This window comes from Lampris incognitus, chromosome 14, assembly GCF_029633865.1.
Source record: "Lampris incognitus isolate fLamInc1 chromosome 14, fLamInc1.hap2, whole genome shotgun sequence".
In the NCBI taxonomy this organism is placed as follows: Eukaryota; Metazoa; Chordata; class Actinopteri; order Lampriformes; family Lampridae; genus Lampris; species Lampris incognitus.
Window position 1 is genome coordinate 30,408,523 of NC_079224.1, and position 25,789 is coordinate 30,434,311.

General features: G+C 47.7%; 2 protein-coding genes across 2 annotated transcripts in view; one reads left to right on the forward strand and one right to left on the reverse strand.

Annotated features, from left to right (window-relative positions):
* The window catches only part of clcn2a (chloride channel, voltage-sensitive 2a), a 104,955-nt gene that overhangs the window by 64,513 nt on the left and 14,653 nt on the right, over positions 1–25,789 (forward strand). The window contains exons 2-10 of the mRNA XM_056293120.1: positions 11,692–11,860; positions 19,376–19,507; positions 20,889–21,017; positions 21,559–21,692; positions 23,435–23,515; positions 24,119–24,142; positions 24,662–24,740; positions 24,954–25,079; positions 25,271–25,355. Coding sequence (XP_056149095.1) covers positions 11,692–11,860; positions 19,376–19,507; positions 20,889–21,017; positions 21,559–21,692; positions 23,435–23,515; positions 24,119–24,142; positions 24,662–24,740; positions 24,954–25,079; positions 25,271–25,355 — 959 coding nt within the window. The remainder of the gene's footprint in view (positions 1–11,691; positions 11,861–19,375; positions 19,508–20,888; positions 21,018–21,558; positions 21,693–23,434; positions 23,516–24,118; positions 24,143–24,661; positions 24,741–24,953; positions 25,080–25,270; positions 25,356–25,789) is intronic.
* LOC130123844 (zona pellucida sperm-binding protein 4-like) lies at positions 9,356–11,084 on the reverse strand. Its single transcript, XM_056293152.1, has 8 exons — positions 10,931–11,084; positions 10,647–10,834; positions 10,460–10,557; positions 10,200–10,357; positions 9,940–10,132; positions 9,717–9,864; positions 9,551–9,632; positions 9,356–9,447 (listed from the first exon to the last, which is right to left on the reverse strand). Exons 1-8 carry the CDS (start codon positions 11,082–11,084, stop codon positions 9,356–9,358), a joined length of 1,113 nt encoding a protein of 370 aa, XP_056149127.1.

Sequence of the window (25,789 nt, forward strand, 5' to 3'; positions counted from 1 at the left end):
TGTGATGCTCTGTGCAATGTTGTGCTGGGAAATCTTGGGTCCCGTCATGCATGTGGATGTTTCTTTGACATGTACCACCTACCTACACATTGTTGCAGACGAAGTACACCCCTTCATGGAAACGGTATTCCCTGATGGCAGCGGCCTCAGGTGGTTTTAAAGTTTTGGCTGATTGGTGTGGGCGCACCTATCTATGTATCTATGTATCTATGTATCTATGTATCTATCTATTATATTACATTACATTACATTACATTACATTACAGTCATTTAGCCGATGCTTTTATCCAAAGCGACTTACAATAAGTGCATTTAACGTAGGAAATCAGGAGAACTGCTAGTCATCAGAGGTCATAAGTGCATCTTCTCTCTAAACAAGCAGCCAAGAGCAAAACCAGTGCTAAAGTAAAAGCACAATAATTTTTTTTTAAATGAGGGAATATAATAAGTGCTAAGAGCAAGTAACAGGGTAGTAGTTCTTGAAGAGGTGAGTTTTCAACCTGCGCTGAAAGACGGGCAGCAACTCCGCTGTCCTGACATCAGTGGGGAGTTCATTCCACCACTGTGGGGCCAGGACAGAAAAGAGCCCTGACCGGGTCGGTCGGCAGCAGGGGCCTCTGAGCGACGGGGCAAGCAGGCGTCCCGAGGCAGCAAAGCGAAGTGGTCTAGATCAGTGTTTCTCAACCGGGGGTCCGCGGACCCCTAGTGGTCCGTGGTGTAATTGCAAGGGGTCCGTGAAAATAAAATATCTTTAAAAAAAAGATCCTATGGCATTTATAGAAATAGGTTTATTTTACTCAAATGTGACTGAGACCTTTATCTACCTAAACTATAAAGGGTAACAGGACTTTTTTCTCTAATTACATCTGTTTCACAAGTGTAATTTATTGTATTTTAATAAGAGATCTCGCTCCCGTTTGCATTGTTAAAAGTTACTGCATAAAAATTCTGTTGTTACATATATCTGAAAGTTACTGAATACATATTCTGTTTTGTTACATATATCTGAAAGTTACTGCATAAGAATTCTGTTTTGTTAACTATATCTAAGTTACAACTGAAAGCTCTTATTTTTGCCCCAAAGAGTGAATAAATGCTATAATGCAATTTAAAATGCAGTTTCTACTGTTTCTATCAAATTGCAACCCCCCTCCCCCAAGATCAGGTGGAGGGGTCCTCAGGGTAGATCAAAAATACGCAGGGGGTCCAGGACCCCAAAAAGGTTGAGAACCACTGGTCTAGATAGATCTATCTATCTATCTATCTATCTATCTATCTATCTATCTATCTATCTATCTATCTATCTATCTATCTATCTATCTATCTATCTATCTATCCTTCCAGACCTCTCTGACTTTCTCACACCCTCACTCATACAGAAACTCTCTCTCTCTCTCTCTCTCTCTCTCTCTCTCTCTCTCTCTCTCTCTCTCTCTCTCTCTCTCTCTCTCTCTCTCTCTCTCTCTCTCTCTCTCTCTCACTCACACACACACACACACACATACGAACAGAGACATGTAGAAAAAGCTCTGTCTCTTCAGGGGGGTTTAGTTCCTAGTAGTCAGCATTCTTTTCCCTCCCCTACATGGAGCTGGGCTTGGGTCCATTTCAGGTCCTGTCACTTCCAAATAGGGCTATTACCTGCAAACCTTGCACTGGGCCACTGCAGGGGAAAAGCATAGAATTCAACTGACACGTGCAGTTGAACATCCCTATTTCACGTGATGCCTTTAACAGTTTAATTTTTTGAAAATTAGTCATCTGCCATTTGATAAATGTGACACATTGTTACCGCAAAAGCAGTTTTGTATATTCACCGCAGTTATTGGCTATCTCAGGAATCTTGCTCATTACGTAGCATTTCAGATCGTGTAAATGTGTATACCGAGAATTTAAATCACCTGCTATGTATTTTTTTATTTTATTTTTACTGTTTCTTGAATGTACTGAAAATGATTTATGTTAGGAAGACAAAAACAGTCATTCCAGTGTGCTGGGTATTTCACTGGCTAGGGATGTGACTCAGGTTTCTTTTAATCTCCCACACGTTGAGGGATATTTTTCTACAGAAATATCTTGCTCATGCGCTTGTCTAAGATTAGGCAGAACAAGCGGCAGTGGCCTGTAATCTGCACTTGACAGGATGACAGTCTGTCAGGACGATTCTTCAGACTCCCTGGTACCTGGTCTTGCCTGACTCTGTTGCCGTAACATGGTGTGAGGGTGCTGGGGGTGCTGGCTGGATCGCGGGATCATTTTGGCCCGAGTGTGTGTACGTGCGTATGGTTTGTGCCAGTGCACGGTATTAAGTTTAGAAATCACGTCAGGACACAGCGCTGTCGCTCGACACAACCTCTCCGTGGCATTCTTTATTTAGACTGACACAGCATCAAAGGCAGACCCGATCAAACAACCCAGAGCCCGCAGGCATCACCAATCGATCCCAGCACAATAGAACAGCACCAAATCAAATGCAGCACTGTCGATGTGTGCATACATAACATTCCCCCCCCCCCCGGCAGGATTTCAAACATGAAAGGTTGACACAAAGTCCTCTAGGTGGCCAGGGCGTAAACGTGTGCGAACAGGTCGCGGGGCGGCCTGAGGCTGGGCAGGCCGAGGTGGGGAGGGAGATGGCAGTGGGAGCTGAGGCCCAGAAATGTCTGGGGCCCGTGTAGGAGCTGCATGAAGCCCCGGGGCGTCTCGCCATGCTGAGGGAATGGCTATGGTTGTGTCACCAGCTGTGTGTGGCGGAGCTGACACCTTCCGTAGACGACTGGAGTGCCACCGAGTGCCATCGCTGAGGAGGTAAGTGGCTGGGCCCAGCTGACGGGTGACTTGGAGAGGAGAGGACCAGTATGAAGCCATTTTATTGTCCCTGTGGGGCCTGCGGACCCTGACCCAGTCTGACACATTGATGTCTGGCACCCTGGTTCGTTTTGACTGGTCAAACCGTTGCTTCATCCGCGTCTGCTGACGAGTTACTGAGGCTCTGACCCCAGAGGGAGGTGCCTGAGGTGTGGAGGGGCGGAGCCTGTCAAGGGGCATGCACAGTTCCCGGCCTAGCATGAGAGAGGCTGGGGAGACGCCTGTGGTCGAGTGCTGTGTGGCCCGATAGTGCAGCAGAGTGTGACGGATGGCCTGCGTGAAAGAGCACCCTTGGGCCATGTGTGCTCTGAGGCCGTTCTTCAGTGACTGGTGAAAACGTTCAACGCCGCCATTGGCCTGGGGGTGGTAGTACGCAGTGCGTATATGACGGATGCCCTTGCTTTCGAGATAAGCAGTGAACTCAGCAGAGACCAGCTGAGGGCCGTTGTCAGTGGTGATGGCCTTTGGGAGGCCCCAGCGAGAGAAAAGAGAGTCCAGGAAGTCGATGATGATCTGTGAGGTCACAGTGCCGGAAGTGGTGAGTTCAGGCCATTTTGAGTGTAGATCGTAGGCGACCACCATGAAGCGTTGGTGGTGGGGAACTCCATGGATCTCACCACAAATGTCCAACTGCAGGTGTTCCCAGGGCTGAGAGGGCCAGGCGAGAGGTTGCAGGGGTGGGGGAGCCTGGTGGCCAGTCTTGCCACTCACAAGGCAGGCAGAACAGTCCTTCACCAGAGCCTCAATATCTCTGTCTATCCCCGGCCACCACACCAGGTCTCGTCAGCGCTGTTTCAGTTTCACAATGCCCAGGTGGCCTTCATGCGCCGTATTCAAAACACGTGCACGGAGAGCAGCTGGGACCACTGTGCAAAACCCACGTGCCACGCAGGTGTCGTTCCAGCAGGAGAGCTCCTGTCTGACTCGGGCGAACGCAGCCAGCTCCTCTGGGACCTTGTGAGGCCAGCCGTTCTGGATGTAGGTGCGGAGCTGGGAGAGGACAGGGTCCTGTTCGGAGGCTGCCCTCAGCTCCTGCAGAGAGACAGTGGCCTGGAGGGGTGTGTGTAGCATTTGGACAATGTCCTTTTCCACACAGTCAGTGTCCGTCTGTGGAGCTGGGGTGGAGACAGAGCGAGAGAGCAGGTCGGCGACAACATTGTCTCTGCCTGGGGTGAACTGCAGGCTGAAGTTGTACTGGCGGAGGCGGTCAGACCAGCGGTGCAGCCTCAGGGGTTTGTGGCCTGTCCCAGATGTGGACAGCAGCGCTGTCAGGGCCTGGTGATCTGTCCTGAGGGTGAAGGAGCGGCCATAGAGGTAGAGGTGCCACCTTTCACAAGCCCAGATACAGGCTAACGCCTCACGCTCACCCACGGAGTACCGCTGCTCGGTCAGGTTGAGGGCACGGGAGGCGAAGGCAATGGGCTTCTCCACACTGTTCTGGGTTTGAGACAGCACAGCCCCTATCGCTGTGGCTGATGCGTCACAGGTCACAAAGGTGGAGCTGGAGATGGTGAAGTGAGCCAACACTGGTGGTGAAGTCAGTTGAGTCTTGAGATCACGCACAGCGTCACTGCATGCCTTTGACCACACCCATGGCTCGTCCTTACACAGCAGCTGGCGCAGGGGGGCTGTGGTCGCAGAGTACTGGGGAAGAAACCTCAGGTAGTAACTTGTCATACCCAGGAAGGGGCGACCTGGGCGGCCGAGCTGGGCTCAGGGATGGCCTGAATGGCGTCCACGTTGGATTGTAGTGGAGTTACACCGCTCGCTGACAGCCGGAACCCCACGAAGTCGATGGCTGGCACAGAGAGGACACATTTCTCAGCATTGAGAGTTAGCTTGTGCTTGGACAGGGCTGCGAAGACCATGTTAAGGCGCTTGTCGTGGATTTCACTGGTGGGCCCGTGTACCACTATATCGTCCAGATAAATGGCCACGCCCAGTATGCCAGCCAGCACGGAGACCATGATTTTCTGGAAGCAGCTAGGGGCGGAGCTGAGACCGAAAGGCATCCTGGTGTAGCGAAACACTCCTGCATGTGTCACAAAGGCTGTGAGGTTTCGGCTGCTGGGGTGGAGGGGCACCTGTAAGTACCCCTGTCTGAGGTCGAGCTTGGAGAACACCTCAGAGCCATAGAACTGAGCAGTGAGTTCTTCTGAGGTGGGCAGTGGATACTTATCAGGGACCACTGCCTTATTTACTGCACGTAGATCGACGCAGACACGCAGGCCCCCCGACTTCTTCTTAGCCACCACGAGGTTTGAGACCCAAGGTGACGCGTCCACCGGTTCAATGATGCCAGCTTCCAGCAGTTGTTGCAGCTCGGCGGAGACCCCATCACGGAGAGCCAACGGGATGCGGCGCAGTGGTTGGATGACAGATTTCACAGCAGGGTTGAGGAGAGGTTGATGGGTGAAGGCGGAGAGGCAGCCCAGCCCCATAAACAGCGATGGCCACTTCTGCTGCCAAGGTGTGGCGACAGTCAGGATTGCTGCCCCCCTTGTGTCTAAGAGGGAGAACCCCAGAGCGGAGAACAGGTCCAGGCCCATCAGGTTGGCCCCACGGCGTGCCACATGAAAAACTGCATTAGGCACCAGCTTGGTTCCATAGCGGACAGTCAGTTGGAGAGAGCCAACCAGATCGATTTTGGAGTCACCATACCCACAGAGGACAGCTGAGGGTGCGGACAGTGGCAGTGAACCGAAAAATTGACTGTAGGTATCAACATTCAGGAGAGACACACTTGCACCGGTGTCCAACAGCAGGGGAATGCACACATCATTAATGTTGACTGTGCATGATTTGAATGACACTGGCGCAGAGCTCACCTTGTGAATGACGGCGGTTGAAGACTGGGGGGTGTGGCCCTCTGACCCAGCCGGGGAAGATCGACAGACGTTGGCAAAGTGATTGTGCTTACCGCAGCTACGGCATGTCTGGCCACGGGCAGGGCAGTTCTGAGCCCTTGAAACATGAGACCGAGATCCACAGTTACCACAGGACTGTTGAGGGCGGGGCCGAGAACGCCGTCGTTGCAGTTGCAAGACGTCCCCAGTGGAGTCGGCGCCCGCCTCGCTCTGGCTGGGTTGCGTCCCGAGGGGCAGCCGTGAGTAGAGGGAGGAGTCGTTGGCAGCTTGACTGGAGGTGGCCACTTGCTGTGTATTTAGCATAGCAGCACACTCAGCTGCTCCCTCAACCTGTAGTGCGATGGTAATTGCTCTGGACAGCAGCAGATCGTCTTTTTCCAGCAGGAGAGTCTCACGCACCTTTGCGTTGTTGGTGTGTTCGATTAGCTGGTCGCGAACCATCTCGTCCTGAAGCGCGCCAAACTTGCATGAGCTAGCTAGCCCTCGCAAATTAGCCACGTACTGCCGCACAGACTCACCAGGCAGTTGGTGTCGCTGACGGAATATAAATCGCCGAAGGAGGGCACTCTGTGGAGCAGCGAAATAGGTGCTCATAAGTCCCACAGCTTCGGCAAAGCTTGTGACGTTCCCCAGAGACCCGAGCACACGATGACCCTCTGCTCCCAAGCAGTGTAGCAACAGAGCCGTCTTCCTAGCCTGGCTCACGTCGTCGAGCCCTGAGGCGATGATGTAATTTTCAAAACTACGTAGCCAGCGAGTCCATGGTACCGGAGGCTCGCCAGGTAATGCCAGGAAGGGGGCAGGTGGTGGGTGGGAGATATCAGCCATCCTCGTCGCCAATATTAAGTTTAGAAATCACGTCAGGACACAGCGCTGTCGCTCGACACAACCTCTCCGTGGCATTCTTTATTTAGACTGACACAGCATCAAAGGCAGACCCGATCAAACAACCCAGAGCCCGCAGGCATCACCAATCGATCCCAGCACAATAGAACAGCACCAAATCAAATGCAGCACTGTCGATGTGTGCATACATAACACACGGGTCTGTTCACCGGCTTACACGCACACGCGTGCACGTGCGTTTGCGAGATGTGACTCATAGGTAACTGTTCTAAAACCAGCCTTCCGTTACCTATAGTAATGCAACAGCGGGATGAGTCAAATATTTCATTTCCTCCTCTGATTCGATTTCCAATCTGGTCCCTGGAGTCTCTAGAGGGCTCATATTAGCCAAATTGTGTTAGCCCTCGCCATATTCCCTTGGTTCCGCACACCCCGTGTGCTTTTCACAGTACAGTGCACATGATTGAGGGGTTTCAGGACTGACAACACCCATCTCTACCAAAAACTGTCTCATAAATGTGCATCATGAATACAAAAACAGGAAGCAAGGATGAACATTTTACGTGTTCAAGCCTGTATAAGAAACATTTGTCCCTGTTGTCTGCTCACAAAAAAACAACTTTTAATGTCACTTGTATTGTTAGGCCAACACATTTTGTAAGCTATTAGCGTAGCAAAGCGACAGGCCCATGAATAGTGGGATGGCATCCAGCGCTTTACCTGTGCCCCCCTCCACAGGGTTGGTGGTTGTGTCAGAAAGGGCATCCGACGTAACATTTTGCCAAATCATTACGCGGATTGACAAGACCGCCATCGGTGCTGTGCCCTCACAGGGTACCGATAGAAACTAACAAAATCCGATGTGGCGACCCCCTGGGAAGCACGGAACAAGCCGAAAGAAGAAGATTAATGTTGCAAAGCAGTTAAAGTGCTATAGCTGACATGCTGGTGAAGATGGCAGCCTTGGGGCGGCGGGGTAGCGTAGCGCTCTATTCCGTCGCCGGTTCGAATCCCCGTGTTACCTCCGGCTTGGTCGGGCGTCCCTACAAACACAATTGGCCGTGTCTGCGGGTGGGAAGCCGGATGTGGGTATGTGTCCTGGTCGCTGAAACAGCGCCTCCTCTGGTCGGTCAGGGCGCCTGTTCGGATGGGGGGGGGGGGACTAGCGCGATCCTCCCACGCGCTACGTTCCCCTGGCGAAACTCCTGTCAGGTGAAAAGCAGCGGCTGGCGACTCCACATGTATCGGAGCCGGCATCCCTGAACCGGCAGAGAGGGTGGAGCAGCGACCGGGACGGCTCGGAAAAATAGAGTAATTGGCCAAGTGCAATTGGGGAGAAAAGGGGGGGGGGTAAATAAATAAATAAGATGGCAGCCTTGAAGCTGGTGGTAATTTGTAAGGTACCAAAGTAAACGTGGATCTGGTTATAATCCGAATGATAAACCTGAGTGGAAAGTTGCATTTTAGTGTCAGGGAACAGAACAGGAAATGCTTAGCACAGCGTGGTGTTATTGTAAACTGATCGCGGTGTGGGAGGTTGTGTAGAAAGGGTAAGTGAGGGAACTAAATGGTTACCGATGGGTCAGCTTATGTGGGAAGTGAACCAACGCTGGTGCAGATGGTATTGTGGGAGGTAAACAGGTTACTAATCACAGCCAATTTAACTTACAAGGGCCCACCTGCCATTATCCCGGGGGGCTGTACTCCAGATGGCAACTGATCGCCTTGAAGGACTAAGAAACACTAGCACTCCTCGTCAGTGTTTGCGAGTGCGCACGTGTACCTGGATATACTATACATAATTAGGAAAAGAAATTTGGTGTATGTGAGCCAAGCATAAGCATATATTGTATACCAATTTGTCAGTAGCAGTCTGTGTCAAAACCGTTTCCTCCAAATCGATTTCTGATCTCGTCTCTGGAAGGAAGCAGGCTTGTACGAGCCAAAATTGTGTTAAGTTCGCTTTACAAAGACGTGTGGTAGCAAAGATGCAATTGACAGCAAAACTGGCGAAAGCATTGTTCCACTGACACGCTTGTCTACAGCTTCTGCCCATTTGTCAGCACATATCCATGGCTCATTTCCTTTGGGATTTTGCCGAGTGGCTATAAAACGACTTGCTTTTGCTACTGTCTGCTTATGCATTGCTGACAGGTGGAGGATGAAGTGTGGCAGAGGCCAACACCATAGCCCTCTCCTCGTCTGTCAGATTGAGCCCATAACTGCTCTGTGCTTCACCCGTTCATGTAATCAGGAAAGTCTGGAGAAATCGTGATGCCCATCTCAACGAGAGGGTGGAAGCGTTGGTGCACACAACAGTGGAGGAGGGATTTGAACTGTAGCATACATAGAAACCAGGAGCATTGCAGCTGGAGTTGCAATAGGCTATACTCAAAAATAAACATTTTAACTGGGGTGCAGATCTTAGGCGTTTTTAATGCAGAAAAGTAGCCATTATGAACGACATGGCTCATTTGGGACTACCCCCCCCATACATGTTAAAACTAAGTCGCTAGCCTTCCATCAGGGCATGAAGAACATAAACATTTGTAATGCAGCCTCCTCATAAGTCAGCACTGGCCAGGTACAAGGGTTTTGTATTACAAGACAGAACAGCATCTTTGATGGACCATAGCTTTAAAGACTTGATTTTTTTGGGGGGGGGGGATTTAACACAAACGTTTGTTACCATGCCATGAAAGTTTTTTTTATTTTAAAATCCAAGTTCAATCCATCAATGGATAGTCACTAGCACGACTGTGGTTTCCTCCAGTTCATGACAGGAGAGGTTTAGCAGTCAAGATCACTTCCCCACTCGACACCAATGCCGTCTGGTTTGGGGCAACTTTTACAGCAACATGTCGTCCTGTAGGGGAACAAGGAATTCTAGTCAAGCGTGCATATTTTATATATACACACACACACACACACAAGAAGTTTGTAGGGGGGGGGACTGGCAAATAACTCACGTCGCCGGCGCCTGTGGCAGGTCTGGTCACATGATGTGGTGCTGCTTGGATGGCACACAGCTGTAGCACAGTGGAGGAACACCTACAAGAAAATTGTTGCAGGGATTATTGGCAGTGAACCAAAATTCAGTCCCAAGTCTTAAAAAAAAAATCCCCTGAGCTTTACCTTGTCGTTTTGAGTTGTGAAGGTGTCTTGATCCACAAATGCAAACATCTTGACACTGAATCGTTTGTGGTGGTTGGGGAGCACAATTCCATGGGAGCTTTCCACAGGTATCACTGTAGTAAGGTAACGGTCATCCTTGTAGGGACACCTGGCGATTGTGTCAGAATAAATTACTCAAGTTATTAACAGCAAGTCACGCAGAATAAAAAGCCACCCTACTTACCCGTCAACCAGGATGTCCCACTGTGGGAGGCCGTCAGGATCGGGGGTTGAGGTGGCCCAGCAGTGCTCCAGGAGGAGAACAATGTTGGGATCAGTCCGTTCCAAGATGGACACCTCAACATACAGTGGTTCCCTCAGGACCTTGGTAACTGGGTAGTCTGATGCAGTGTAGAATGAGGTATATGCATCCTTCTCTAGAAGGAGAGAAGTAGTTAATTTAAAGTATTCTTGGCACCAATTAGCAGTAGTTGTGCAGTTTACCTTCTATACAGCCTTTGTTGCGGCACTGTCCATTGGCCAGTTTGAGTTCCACTCTGAGGGGTCCAAGAGCAGCTACAGGTAGTGGTGGAGGAACAGTATTCACCTCCATGATAAGGGCTTCCACAGCAGTGCTGGAGTACATGCACTGGAACAACAGCCTGGAGAATTAAAAAAACAAAATTACCTCCATGTCAAGACTGGAGAACATGCAATTCTGAAAGCATGATGCCACCCAAATAATCCCAATACTGGAAACCTACTCAAAGTGGCTATCCCTAGTGATTGAGCCTCTGGGCCCCATTCCCACTTCATATGACGAAGACACATGGTTCTCATACACCACATAATCCTCTTGTGCCTGCAAGAGGAAGAGAACCTTCCAGTTTTATTTCCAGAAACAGCCATTTTACACATGCCAGTTTAAAAAGGGGGGGGGGGGGACCTCACCGTCACTTGCGTGCCACATGCAGTTACAGAGAATTGAAAGATGGCAAAGGCAGCGGTGATGTCAGCAGGGTTACAGGAGGCATCGGTTGATTCGAGCAGGCTGACTGAATCTATGTCGATGTAGGGCACAGTGGCATCCCTGGCCACAACCACTATAAATTGGCCATCTCTTGTGCACTGTACGGTCACTGGAAAACAAATTGTAAGAACAACCGTGTTGGCTCTCACACATACCAAGCCCATTTGTTTCGGTACATGTAGAATTACTGCAACAAGGCACATACCTGCTTTTCCATAGAAGCACTGGTTCCCGGCAAAACAACAATCAATCGTCTTGCACTGTTCTGCCGTGATGCCAGGGTACCCACACTGGAGCCTATCGGCCTCCTCTACTTGGCACTTATCCGTGGGAACTGGAAGGACAGGAGCCTTCGGCATCTGCGGGGAAGGGGGTTTTGGCCTCTGATGTAGCTTGGGTCTCTGTGAAGAAAGTTTCTGCTGTGCAGTAACAACAGAAGCTAAAACCGCAACTACTACAACAGCCACCAGAGAGTTTTGCGGCCCCATTGTGCTGTTGATGCTGTCCACACACCAGGCAGAGTCACGGCAGTGACCACCATGTCCCCCTTGCTAGGCTTTATACTTGATTGACTCTGCGCAGTTCGCTGAAAGCTCCGCCCATCATCATTAGGAGTCAATTGTGTGCCAGCCCTGAGCACAATTAATCGGTTCATAGCTGGCAGGGGAACCTATTTGCTGTTCATCTGTCTGAAGAGAAGTCATTACATGACTGTGATATTGTGAGATACACCCAGTAAACGTATTGATTATTTGTTCTTCTTTCATTTACAACAAACCAAACTTGGAACCTATGTCTCCTACGATTTCTAGTGGGGGTGGTGCATAAAAAATATAATTCATGGGAAAATTAATATGCTGCACCATTCTTAACTTTTTGTTCATGATTGCAATGCAGTTTCACTATAAATGCGTTCCTTATAAACCCCCCTCTCTCTTTCTGTCATATATACACACACACACACAGATGTATGGGCGGTACACCCAAGAGCTGGGTGTCTATGCTAAGGAGGAGGCGGCCCGTCTACGGGATGGAGGAGTGCGGGATGGCGGGGGGCTGCGGAGGAACACCAGCGTCCGCAGCCGTGCTGCGGATCTACTGGAATATGAGAAAGACCCCTGCGCTAAGTGCCAAAGTAAGTGATGGTCGTCGAACGAGCAAACAAACAAAGGAGAGAAAACAAACAAACAAACTGAATCCTAATTCTCTGCGCTATGGCCAGTGATTAAAGTGGTAGGTTTGTGAACAAAGGGTCCTCAATCCACACCGGAAATGGACCAAAAAAAAGGTAATGAACGCTCACCAACGAGGATCCGGTGTGCGCGTGTAAAGCCTAAAGCTGCCCCCCCCCCCCACCGCAGGGGTTGTAAGCAAAGAGTGGCACTTGTGTGAAAACACGGACTCTTTAAAGTACCCCGGTGTGCTTAGCTTACTCGGGGGAGGAGGAGAACATGTGGACAAGATGAAACGCGACTGATCTGAGCAATGACCTCCAGCCGACAGGGTGGTCTCAATGTCGAGTCAGCCCCCTCTGCTGGCTGCCAGCGCATGTCTGCGTGTGTGCACGCGTGTACGTGTTTCCTCATAGGTGTGAGTGTGTTCAGGGGCGTACGTGTGCGTTTGTGTTTGTGTGACTAAAACTCTGATCTCCGCTGTCACGTTATTTTGTGTCTGCTCTTTCCAGATCACTGGAAACAAGAGAGTTGCAACAGCAGGAGAGAGGTCCACTTGAGACTGATGCGCTCAACAGTAGTAGAGAGGCAGACTGTGACTGTGTTTGTGTGTGTGTGTGTGTGCTTTTCCAAGCTAGGGTCTCTACTTTCAGCTAGCTACCAAAAAAAAACAACCTTTGACAATTTCAGAAAGAGAGAGAGAGAGACAGAGAGAGAGACAGAGAGAGAGAGAGAGAGAGAGAGAGAGAGAGAGAGAGAGAGAGAGAGAGAGAGCATATACTGTATGTGTGCTTGCACAGATAAGCGAGTCAGTGTGGCTGTTTTCCAAGATCTCTCTGTCTTTGTCTCTTTGCCCTTGTGAGCGCTGATTAAACCTTTATAGATTACACCATAGGTGAAGCCACACTATATCATACCAGCCTGTCCGCCACGCTGTAATGGAAGTCATTTAGAACAATCACTTTCAGATTATCAGCCAAAATGATTTTTAGGTTCTATTTATATATGTGTGTATCTATGTGTGTCCGTGTCTACGTCCGTGTCTATCTGCGAGTGTCTGCTTTTCTGTTGGTGCAGATTTGTGTGTGCAATACATGATTTTTTTTAATATATATATATATATATATATATATATATATATATTATTTTTTTTTGCACAGGTGACCAGATGGGGGTTAGAATCTGCTGGTACCTAGTTATGTAATGTGTTTGGGACTCAACCACAGATTCTCACCCTTACCTGCATCTCAGAACCCTCCCGCTGGTAGAAGTGGGTGTATTAGTGTGTTTCTTGAATGTGTGCGTGTATCAGTCTGTGCTTGTACCAGTGTGTGTGTGTGTGTGTGTGTGTGTGTGTGTGTGTGTGTGCATTTGCATGTGTGATTGTGTGTGGGAACATCATCACCCCTGGGAGTGGGAGGATGAGTGTGCGGCTCAGTTCTGCTCCGTAACCAGAGCCATAGCTTTTGAATGATGCAGCCTACACACACAGTCAAAAGCTTTGCTACTGATCGTGACAGAGAGAGAGAGAGAGAGCCTGGGTGTATCCCACCCATGCATTGGGAGAGATATGTGCAGGGCTGGGTTGGAGTTTGTAACAGTGAAGCCGGTGTTTTTCCTCTTGATTTCTTCCTTTTACGTATAGAAATGTTGCACCGTAATGAACCACAGTCTCGTTGCTTCATGCACTCCATGACTGGCGGAGTGCGTCATACCTTGATTTATCAGGAAGTTTATGACTAACCTGTCTCCGATTTCTGTCTTAAAGTTGCTTAAAAAAACCCCAGCACAGCGTGTATTGATCTATTGTGCTTTGCGAAATCTTTTTTTTTTACTCCTTTTGCCGTTCATTCGGTGGTTGTGTGGTTGCAGTGCGGTTAAAGCGCCACACAGATCTATATAGTAGATACAGGTATATGCCTCCGTGTGTGTTGGGATTTGGTTTCCTGTTAGCTTGCCTCAGGTGATGCGGTGCAGGACGAGCAGAGGTGAAGAAAATATCTGGTAATTAGTGTGATTTTATTATGGGGCTCGGTACAAGACATCTGTGCACACACCGCTGTGCCTGCGGATGTGAGTGCTAGCCAAGGGGCATATGGAAGTACTGGGCAAAAGACTGCTTTATAGGTGCCAGATAAAGTGTGTGTATGTGTGTGTGGTCCGTTTGTGTGTGTGTGTATGTGTGTGTGCATGAGTGTGTGTTTTAATGTGTGTATGCAGAGAAAGAGGAAGATGACATAAGAGGGAAGCTGTGCAGAGGAATGTGCCATACGCTGAGAAATGAATACTGTATATCATGTGTGATAGAAGGCAATGTGTATGCAGGTGTTTTAATCCAACTAAACTCCACACTAGCTGATTTCAGTAATTAACACACCATCCATTATACGGGGAGCGCTAATTTGGGAAATCCAACAGTGTAGTGTTGGGTAGGAATGAAAACCTGCAAACACATGGCCCTCCTCTGTGGCACATGACTGTGTATCGCTGCATTGCATGCATCAGAGAGCGTGTGAGGGAAGTTGAGTCAAACATGCCACTTTCGTGTTTGTCTTGAAATAAACCTATTTGAAGTGTGGAGTAATTCATTTCTACTTGTGTGTTTCCGCCGTGTGTGGCGTTTCGGGCACACATGGACATGTTTGTGTGAATTGTCCATGTGCACTCACACACACTTGTGTGTTTGTTTCTGTGGGCAACTCGCCAACCGGCAGGTGACCTGGCTAGCAGGCAGCTTGCCCTGTTATAAACACAATTGTACCCCAGTGCCCCCGGGAAACTCAGCATCCCCCCGTGACCTGAATAACTACTGTCTGTCTACCCCCCCCCCCAACCATAACCCTCTCATGCAATCCATCATGTTTCAGCAGCTCTTCAAATGTAAAATAATTTTTTTTTGTGAAATATGGATCCGGCAAATGTGTTAGGAGCACATTTTTAGCCTCCCAAGGGACAGACACATCTATGGATGCTCTGGATTTTGGAGTGAATTCCAGGTTTTGGTGCCCACAGTCAAGAGAGAAGAAATGAGTCCAGTTGATGCTTCTTTTAGCTGACCTAGCTCAGAGTTATAGATTGTAATGTATTGGTAGAATTTATAACCCTGACCTAGCTTGGTTTTGTTTTGTATTCTCCATATTTAAGATAGATGACATGGCCTCTGTCCTTCTTCCTCTCTCTTACTCTATCTCACAAACGTCACCCCTCCCCCCCATAAAAACCACTTTGAGATAGCAACTGCTCTTTCACTCAATGGCCCTACCTGATAGATGGAAATTATTTTTCCATCTGCTTCACCTGTTGGATTTTTTTGTAGTCTTTACTCTTCTTTAGTGTTATGTGAAACCAAAATTGTTGCTGTTTTCATATTGTGGTCCCTCCTGCACCCCCACTTTTTTTGTCGACCTCCATTAACCCTTCATCTATCTCCTTCCCAGTCTGAGCTTTGTGTATTTTTTTGCCTAGTCTTTCTCCGTGCCACTCTAGTTTTGGTGTCGTGGCTGCTCCTGGTTCTAGCCCTGGTTTTGTCTCATGTCTTGTCCTGCTCTGACGACACCATCCCAGTCCCGAGTCCTGTCCAGTTTTCCCCTGTTACCCATATGCCCCAAAGTTGTCGTTGATTATTCAATCAAGTTTCTGTGCATTTAAGTTTGGTTGTCAGAGCATTGCACGTCTGTACCGTGTTAGTGTCTCGACCATGTTCTTGGTAAGTTTCCTATCAGTAAACCTTTTGTTTAATCTGTCGTTATGCATGCTCAATAATCCAGGTAAGAAAATCAAAGAAAGTTGAATCAATTCATCTGGACACAACATTAATTGACAGAAACATTGACCTCTTCAGTCTAAACTGACTGCAGGTATCCCTACCCTTATAAACAATAGTGGCATAATGACTGAAAACAACGATCAGTTTCATATGCAAATAGGTGTGACCATTAACTAGAGCAGGGATGGGCAACATGATCCAGAAAGGGCCGGTGTGGGTGCAGGTCTTTGTTCCAACCAAGCAGTTACACACCTGATTCTATTAGTTAACCTATAGACCCTTTTATGACCTACATCACGCATAGTATGCATGCATTTTGGCAGCAAAAGAGGCAACATCTCCATCTCCAACCAATGCTGAGTGCAAGTGGATTTTTGATCGATTGATATTTACGTTTTTAAAATGTCATCTTGTTGTATTGTGAGTTGCCAGGAAAGGTCTAGCAAAACACGTAAAAGGGTCTATAGTCTTTGCTAAGGGCCTTGATTTGTAGACTCAGGTGTGTAACTGCTTGGTTGAAACAAAGACCTGTACCCAAACTGGCCCTTTCTGGATCATGTTGCCCATCCATGAACTAGAGTTACAATGGCCATGTGTAGAGGATTTGGGGATGTTTGCAACCACAACATGGTAAGATGGCAACAGATGTTCTTAGCCCCCCCCCCCCCCACACACACACACACATAGATGGCCTCTTTGACTTTGAAACCAGCTTTCTTCCCCATCAAGGATGTGCACATCCTCAACCTTGAAAGAGTGGCCACTGGCTTGTAGTTGGGTGTAGACTGCAGAGTCCTGGCCTGACGTGTTAGCTCTCCTGTGTTGTGCCATCCTCTTGGCCAGTGACTGTTTAGTTTCCCTGATGTGCAAGTCACGGCAATCCTCCTGGCACTTAACAGCGTACACTATATTGCTCTGTTTGTGCCAGGGGACCTAATCCTTGGGGTGGACCAATTTCTGGCACAGCGTGTTTTGGGGTTTGAAAGCAACTGGGATGTGTCTATGAATGTTCTCATTCATCCAGGTCATAGTTATCCAAAGGAATTGAATCAAGTGCAACTGGACTTGGTTATATATCCGTGAAGACATTTTGCCTCTCATCCAAGGGGCTTCATCAGTTTGTGCCTTTCTGACTAGACCAAGCTAGTCTGACTGGCTGGTGATGAAACTCAGATATTTAGCCTCTTTGGAGTAGTTATCAGAGCTAACGATGTCAATGGCTCTTTTGTGTTCCGATGTTTAGGCTAAATATCTGAGTTTCATCACCAGCCAGTCAGACTAGCTTGGTCTAGTCAGAAAGGCATGAAACGTCTTCACGGATACATAACCAAGTCCAGTTGCACTTGATTCAATTCCTTTGGACAACTGAGACGTGGTGTTTGGAAAATATGCATCTGTAGAGCCGAAGGAACGGAGAAGACCGTAGGTTCACACTTTAGCCATGTAGGCAACTTTCTTTAATCCACGGTAAATCAGAGAGACAACAAAACCACAGCTCGACTGAGCGGAGGCGGCAAGAATAATCAGAAAACTGGCTGAACAACCATAACTTAACCCTGCGTTAACCTGCCAGGGCAACCATGACTTAACCCTTAGTTCCTGGGGTGAATTCTATCCCCAATACGTGTCCACCACACATCTCAACTTTTCCAACACTCCCGCCACATACGGAATCACCACTGGTTAATGCTTAGACAGCTGTTGTCCTCGATCGGCTAGTGCACTGTTTGGGCATCTTCCCCGTTAGGATAGCCACACTTGACCAGGGCCTGTTTAATGTGGGATTTCTCCCCTTCCCCAAAGGATCCTCACACCCAAATTTCCACCACTCCCGGAGTGTAATCTCTCCAGTAGTTCCCCCTCATCTTTAAATCCGCAGACCTCCCGCCATGAGTGAGAGGGTAAAATCAATATATTGGGGGGTGGTATGTCCGTCTGTCTGCCTGTCTTTCTTCCTGCTTACATAAAGGTGACCTCAGCCTTCCATTCTTCCCGTTCAAAGTTGCCTCCCTCCAGGTGGGACAAAGCACTGAGGTACCCCCCCCCTCCAAACACTTGGAAGACCCTGACGCTCCCTGTGGAAGGGGGCAGCTCCTAGAGAGATGCATGGCTGGTCACTCTGCATGTTATAACTTTATTCATGTTACTCTCACTCATATCTGAAGTAGCTGGCTTATATAGCATTAGGAATCTAAGCCACTGACTATTACTAAATACTTGTCCCAACCGGGGTTTGAAACCCTCAATCTCCGGCATGGAAAGCCTGAGCTATCCAGCTATCACACTGATCAAGTGTGTCTGCTCCTGAAACTGAGTCTTCAGTCCACGTACTTCACATACAGGGGGCAATAACATAGGCAGAGGCATGGGTATGCTATGGGTTCCCCAGTCTCACCTGTAGTGGCCAACTTGTATATGGAGGAAGTGCAAAAGAGGGCTCTGACGTCCTATCCAGGGACACTGCCTAGCCATTGGTTCAGATTTGTGGATGACACCTGGGTTAAAATTATATCTCAGGATGTACCAGATTTCACCGAACACATTAACTGTGGACAACCACATCAAGTTCACCAGGGAGGATGTTAAAAATGACAGGTTAGCCTTCTTAGACTGTGAAATTGCAATTGGTGATGGGGGACATTTTCTTGTTGATGTTTACCACAAACCAACACATACTGAGCAGTACTTAAGGTTTGACTCTCATCATCCACTGGAGCACAAACTAGGAGTCATCAGGACGCTGTACCACTGAGCTGACAGCATCCCCACCAACACAGCGGCCGGGGAAAGGGAGAAATCCCACATTAAACAGGCCCTGGTTAAGTGTGGTCATCCTAACTGGGTGTTTGTCAAAGTCAGGAAGACGCCCAAACAGTGCACCAGCTGATTGAAGAGATGAGAAAGACAACATCTGCCTAACCAGTGGTGATTCCATATGTGGCGGGAGTTTCTGAACAGTTGAGATGCATATTTTCCAAACACCACGTCTCAGTTGCGTTCAAACCCCAAAATACGATGCGCCATAAATTGATCCACCCCGAGGATCAGGTCCCCTGGCACAAACAGAGCAATAAAGTGTACGCTGTTAAGTGCCAGGACAATTGTCGTAACTTGTACATTGGAGAAACCAAACAGACACTGGCCAAGAGGATGGCACAACACAGGAGAGCTAATGCATCAGGCCAGGACTATGGCCAGTGACCACTCTTTCAGGGATGAGGATGTGCACATCCTTGATAGTGAGGAACGCTGGTTTGAATGGGGAGTCAAAAAGGCCATCTATGTTAAGAGGGAATGACCATCCCTGAACCGGGGGGGCTTAAGAGTACATCTGTCGCCATCTTACAATGCTGTGATTGCAAACATTCCCAAATCCTCTATGAATAGTACACATGGCCATTGTAATTCTAGTTAATGGTCACGGTAATTTGCATATGAAACTGGTCGTTGGTTTCAGTCGTTATGCCACTGTATTGTTTATAAGGGTGGGGACACCTGCAGTCAGTTGAGACTGAAGAGGTCACTTAGATGAGTGATGAAACGTTTCTCTCACTAAACGTTGGGTCCAGATGAACTGATGTACCGTTGTTTGATTTTGTTTAACCTATTGCCACATCTGCATTTGGGTCCTCAATTCCTGTTCCCGCCATGACATTTGGTAGTTCAGTGGTCGTTTTCAGTCCTTACGCTTATCTCTCCCCATGTTTCTCAGTGTGTGCATCTCGCTGTCAGAAGTTCCTGATGTCGCGGGTCGGGGAGGACTGGATCTTCCTCATACTGCTGGGGTTACTCATGGCTCTGGTCAGCTGGGTCATGGACTATGCCATCGCCTTCTGCCAAGAAGGTAGGACAGAGACGAAGGAACAAAGGGACAGAAGAGAGAGACTTGGTTTTATTGTGTGTTGGGGGGGGGGGCAGAGAAGAGTAAAACTAAACGTGGAAGATCTAAGCTGGAAGCCATGACAAATCCCAGGTTTCAATAACTGTCTAAAAAAAACAGAGGGTGCTGTCAGGCACCAAAGGGAGTAATCGGCAATGAAGGGATAACTTCAATAATAATTTATTCATTAAACATGCAGTAAAGTTAATGGGAACAGTCTTGACAAAGTGGACGCTCATTGATTTTCTAATTAACAAGTTATGTGGTCACAGGTGTGGTTTTTATTGGGTATTTTACCATTGGTCTCGAATGTGAGTTCAACCAGAGCTCAACTTATTTCATACATTTCACCAAAGGTGCACCCCAGAAGATGTGCATAGCCTGATTTAAGCGTTTCGATAGTGTATAACGTTGACTAAAAGCACATATGTGGAAAGAAATGACAGACATGAATGTGCTAAGCTGGGGGCGTCCGGGTAGCGTAGCGGTCTATTCCGTTGCCTACCAACACGGGGATCTACGGCTCGAATCCCCGCGTTACCTTCGGCTTGGTCGGGCGTCCCTACAGACACAATTGACCGTGTCTACGGGTGGGAAGCGGGATGTGGGTATGTATCCTGTTCACTGCACTAGCACCTCCTCTGGTCAGTCGGAGGGGGAACTGGGGGGAATAGCGTGATCCTCCCACGTGCTATGGCCCCCTGGTGAAACTCCTCACTGTCAGGTGAAAAGAAGCGGCTGGTGACTCCACATGTATTGGAAGAGGCATGTGGTAGTCTGCAGCCCTCCCCGGATTGGCAGAGGGGGTGGAGCAGTGACCGGGACAGCTCGGAAGAGTGGGGTAAGTACAATTCGGAGAAAAAAAAGAAAAGAAATGTGCTAAGTCATGGGAATGTGTCAAGTCCATTCTGTAATGAAGTGAATCCATAATTGGATATGAAATATATGGTGTAAAAGGAAGGGAGCTAAGCTGGGGTGATAACAGCGGCCACCAACCTCAGCCAACGAAGATGGATGAAGGGAAAGCATAGACAATGATGATGAGAAGGTGACAGGGGAAGGGAGAAAGGTACAGAAGACAGGAATACAAATGAGAAGACAAACCGGGTAATCTGTTCATGGCTGATAAACCTTGATTGCTGCGGAAAACAGGTTTTTAGGTGGCATGACTGCAAATCTTTGTGTGTTGTGCCAAGGCATAGTTACTTATGTAGTTGCATTTGTGGTGTGTGTGTGTGTGTGTGTGTGTGTGTGTGTGTGTGTGTGTGTGTGTGTGTGTGTGTGTGTGTGTGTGTGTGTGTGTGTGTGTGTGTGTGTGTGTGTGTGTGTGTGTGTGTGTGTGCAGCACAGAAGTGGATGTATGGTGGACTGGACAGTAACATGCTTCTCCAGTACATTGCCTGGGTCACCTATCCTGTAGTGCTCATCACATTCTCAGCAGGATTTACACAGATATTGTCTCCACAGGCTGTGGGTAAGACACATGTACACACATGCTTGCATGGAGACACACACACACACATACATACTTACACTTGTTCACACACACATGCACCCACACATGCATACATAAACGCACACACATACACCTCATTACCATGTCGTGCATATTCATATGGATGCACACTGTACTGAAATTAATGCACACATTTTGATGTTTGAATAATGTAATTGGTTCTGTAATGACTCATAAAGCTCGCAAGGACACGGACATTTATTCAGAGGTCACATACGTTGAGCATATACCTGAGTCTACATTGTTAATCTATGTAAAGCAGGCCTCTATGAAATCCATGAAATAAATCCCTAAGGACATATTCATATAGAGGGCTGCATCACAGTCAATCAGCTTATAACAGCTTGTCGTTTCTTCAGATACACCTCTTTGCTCTTCTAATTTCCTCTTCTCATCCCAATCTCTTTGAACTGCCTCCCTCCAGCCTGACTTTTCCTCTCCACTTTGCTGTGCTAGCTATTCTGTCCTTCTTTGCCCTTCTTTTCTGCCTTCTCCATAGGTTCAGGGATTCCTGAGATGAAGACCATCTTAAGAGGGGTGGTACTGAAGGAGTACCTGACCTTTAAGACGTTTGTGGCCAAAGTCATCGGTCTGACCTGTGCCCTGGGCAGTGGGATGCCGCTGGGCAAGGAGGTAGGAGGCTCCAACTTTTACTTTAGCCTCGTCTATTTTCATCATGCTTTGATGATTTGCTTGATTGAGAAGTATAGAGGTGGCCAGGAGTTACATTGTGTCTTTGTGGATTTAGAGAAAGCATATGACAGGGTGCCGAGAGAGGAGGTGTGGTATTGTATGAGGAAGTCGGGAGTTGCAGAGAAGTATGTAGGAGTGGTGCAGGATATGTATGAGGGAAGTGTGACAGTGGTGAGGTGTGCGGTTGGAATGACAGATGGGTTCGAGGTGGGATTACATCAAGGATCGGCTCTGAGCCCTTTCTTGTTTGCAATGGTGATGGACAGGTTGACGGAAGAGATCCGGTAGGAGTCTCAGTGGACTATGATGTTTGCGGATGACATTGTGATCTGTAGCAAGAGTAGGGTGCAGGTTGAGGAGAGCCTGGAGAAGTGGTATGCACTGGAGAGAAGAGGAATGAAAGTCAGTAGCACCAAGACAGATTACCTATGCATGAATGAGAGGGAGGCAGTGGAATGGTGAGGATGCAAGGAGTAGAGGTGATGAAGGCATATGAGTTTAAATACTTGGGGTTAACTGTACAAAGTAACAGGGAGTGCAGAAGAGAGGTGAAAAAGAGAGTGCAGGCAGGGTGGAGTGGGTGGAGAAGAGTGTCAGGGGTGATTTGTGACAGAAGGGTACCAGCAAGAGTTAAAGGGAAGGTTTACAAGATGGTTGTGAGACCAGCTATGTTATATGGTTTGGAGACAATGGCACTGATGAAAAGACAGGAGGTGGAGCTGGAGGTGGCAGAGTTGAAGATGCTAAGATTTTCATTGGCAGTGACGAAGAAGGACAGGATTAGGAACGAGTATATTAGAGGGACAGGTCAGGTGGGACACTTTGGAGACAAAGCAAGAGAGGCAAGATTGAGATGGCTCGGACATGTGCAGAGGAGAGATGCTGGGTATATTGGGAGAAGGATGCTGAATATGGAACTGCTAGGGAAGAGGAAAAGAGGAAGGCCAAAGAGGAGGTTTATGGATGTGGTGAGAGAGGACACGCAGGTGGCTGGTGTGACAGAGGAAGATGCAGAAGACAGGAAGAGATGGAAACGGATGATCCGCTGTGGGAGAAAAAGGGGGAAAACAAAAAAAAAAGATGCATGCTTGATTTCTGAGCCCAAGACCTAACATGATGTACCCAAACTAAAATGGCAGTAGCTCTTGGACACTTCTGAACACATGCATAATCATGGTCTCTCCAGAAAGTTAACCCTTTGTAGTTTGTTGCTGAAGGGTCACATTTGACCCAATTGTTACTCAAGTGGAGTTGCCGATGCCCAAAACACAGTTTACATTTAATTTTGTCGTTACTTAAAACAGAAATCAACATTTGAGTTCAAATAACTTCTGTTACCAGTTTCCTCTTCAAATTTGGTTGTATGGTACCAGAATTTGAGCATTTCACATTGTTTTCACTATGGACACGCATAGACAGATCTCAAGAAATGCTCAGTTTGAGTCTCCAAATGGCCACTTTGTATCAACTGATGTTATGGGCCCTTTGGAGTGTGCTTGACAACATATTTTTATACCGTTCCTCTAGACGGGCCTGTAGAGGGGTAGTGCGTGTGACGGGGTTGAAGTCCTCTAATCTTGAATGAAATGAGCTCCATTCAATATGAAACCGTGCCTTCGTGCAGCTGTTCACTGACTCGTTTCCTCGTGTCTTTATCTCTGTTTTCTCTTCCGCCATCTCAGGGCCCATTTGTTCATGTCGCAAGCCTGTGCGCTGCTCTCTTGAGTAAATTCATGGCGGCTCTTTTTGGTGGGATCTTTATGGTGAGCGACATGCACACATACCACACACACATACACAGATATGGGGAAAGAGGAACGCACACACACACACACACACACACACACACACACACACACACACACACACACACACACACACACACACACACACACACACACACGCACACACATTATTGTTGCACAAGTCTTTCGGGTTTATTTGACATTCTCCCATTCCATAGGGTACACTCTCACCCCCACTCATGAGAGACACTTCCCGGGCCTCTGTCTAACTGCACTGGACACTATACAGAAACTATTTCAGTGGAAGAACTCTCCTCCATGCATGGAAAACAGCAGCAACTTACGATTCGGGGGAAGACGGGAGGAGGAGAGTGGACGACCGAGACATGGCAGCGACATTAGAAATACTCAAGTAGTCAAGGAGTCAATTATGTGGACATTGCTATAATCAACCTGTTGAATCAAGACTTGGTTCGCCAAAGGCCTGCTCTCTGCATACATGATTTTGTGTGGATATGTTAATTAACTGGATGTCCTGCAGGGAGAAAGAGAAACTTCGATGTTGTCATGGAGGTGAACTTGACTCACGTTGTTTCTTTCTTTTCACTTTCACTGCAAAAGGAAGAACCCTTTGAGGGAAACAAGGTATGAATGCACGAGTCAGGTCGCTCGTTTATTGCCAGTCCCATCTACATGAATAACCCATGCCTTTCCATCACCGAGGCACAAAGAGATAGGTGCCATCGTATTTGTCTGTGCTCTGTTCAATTCTGTTGTTCAGTGAACCATTACACCAAGACACCGATCTGTGTTGCCTATGGCTCCATACAAACAACCCATCCCACAGTTTGAGCTTTAAGTCCTGGTTTTCGATTATGACGTCTCATTTCCCACTGCTTTGCTTATCATTTCATCAAATGTCAGAAGCAATAATGTAACCATAGTGATAAAGTAACCTTTTGCATATGTAAACGGTTTGTGAATTGTTTTTTTTTTTGTGAAAAGTACTTGTGTATTTTGTATTTGGTGGTGTTGCATATGTGTGTGTGTGTGTGTGTGTGTGTGTGTGTGTGTGTGTGTGTGTGTGTGTGTGTGTGTGTGTGTGTGTGTGTGTGTGTGTATGTGTATGTGTGTATGTGTGTGTGTCTAACTCTGGTCGGACAGAATGAGTTGAGGAACACAGAGATGCTGTCGGCTGCGTGCGCAGTGGGAGTGGGCTGCTGCTTTGCTGCCCCTATTGGTGGTAAGACAATACAACAACTACTGTGCAACAATATCATGCTGAGGTCAATTAGGTGAGAGGTATTGCTTCATTTGTGTGTGTTCATACACCACGTTTACATGCATGTGTAGGTGTTTTCTTGAGCGTGTGTGTGTGTGTGTGTGTGTGTGTGTGTGTGTGTGTGTGTGTGTGTGTGTGTGTGTGTGTGTGTGTGTGTGTGTGCATTTGCTGCAGGTGTCCTGTTCAGCATTGAGGTCACCTCCACATTTTTTGCGGTGAGAAACTACTGGAGGGGCTTCTTTGCCGCCACCTTCAGCGCCTTTATATTCAGAGTCCTGGCAGTTTGGAACCAGGAGGAAGGTAAAGATGAGAGAGAGAGATTTTAATAAGAGTTTGCCTTAATCCGCTTTGAGTAAAGAAACAGGAAGGGTTTACCATACTTAAGTACCAACAGGTTTTAACAGCCCCTGAAAAAATCAGTTGACTTCCGTTAGCTATATATATATAGCACAGATTCAGTGAGAATTATCTTTATTTTATTTTTTCCTCAGAAACCATTACAGCCCTGTTTAAGACCCGCTTCCGTCTGGACTTCCCCTTCGATCTTCAGGAGTTGCCAGCGTTTGCCATCTTGGGGTGAGTGTTTGTCAGTGGGTGCAAGTCTCCACATCAAGCTGATCGATGACCCAACAATAGTCTGGACACTGAGCCACAGAGGAGATCTTTTATTCAACTACATCCTCCAGTCTTCTGTGTGTTTTTTTTTCTTCACAATTAACCTCCCTAATCAGTACTCTAAAAAGGTGGATTTCCCCCATTTGAATGACCATAAGGTTGTGTGCCTGCGAATAGAACTGACAGAATTACCAGACATGGCAAAAAGTTTTTTTTATTTTTTTTTTATTTCCCTCTTTTTTTCTCCCTAATTGTACCCGGCCAACAACCCTCATGAGTCTTATGCATCTTCTCACTCCATTTGAAAATGAAGCTAAACTTTCCCCAAATGACCCCCCCCTTTTTTTCTCCCCAATTGTACTTGGCCAATTACCCCACTCTTCCGAGCCGTTCCG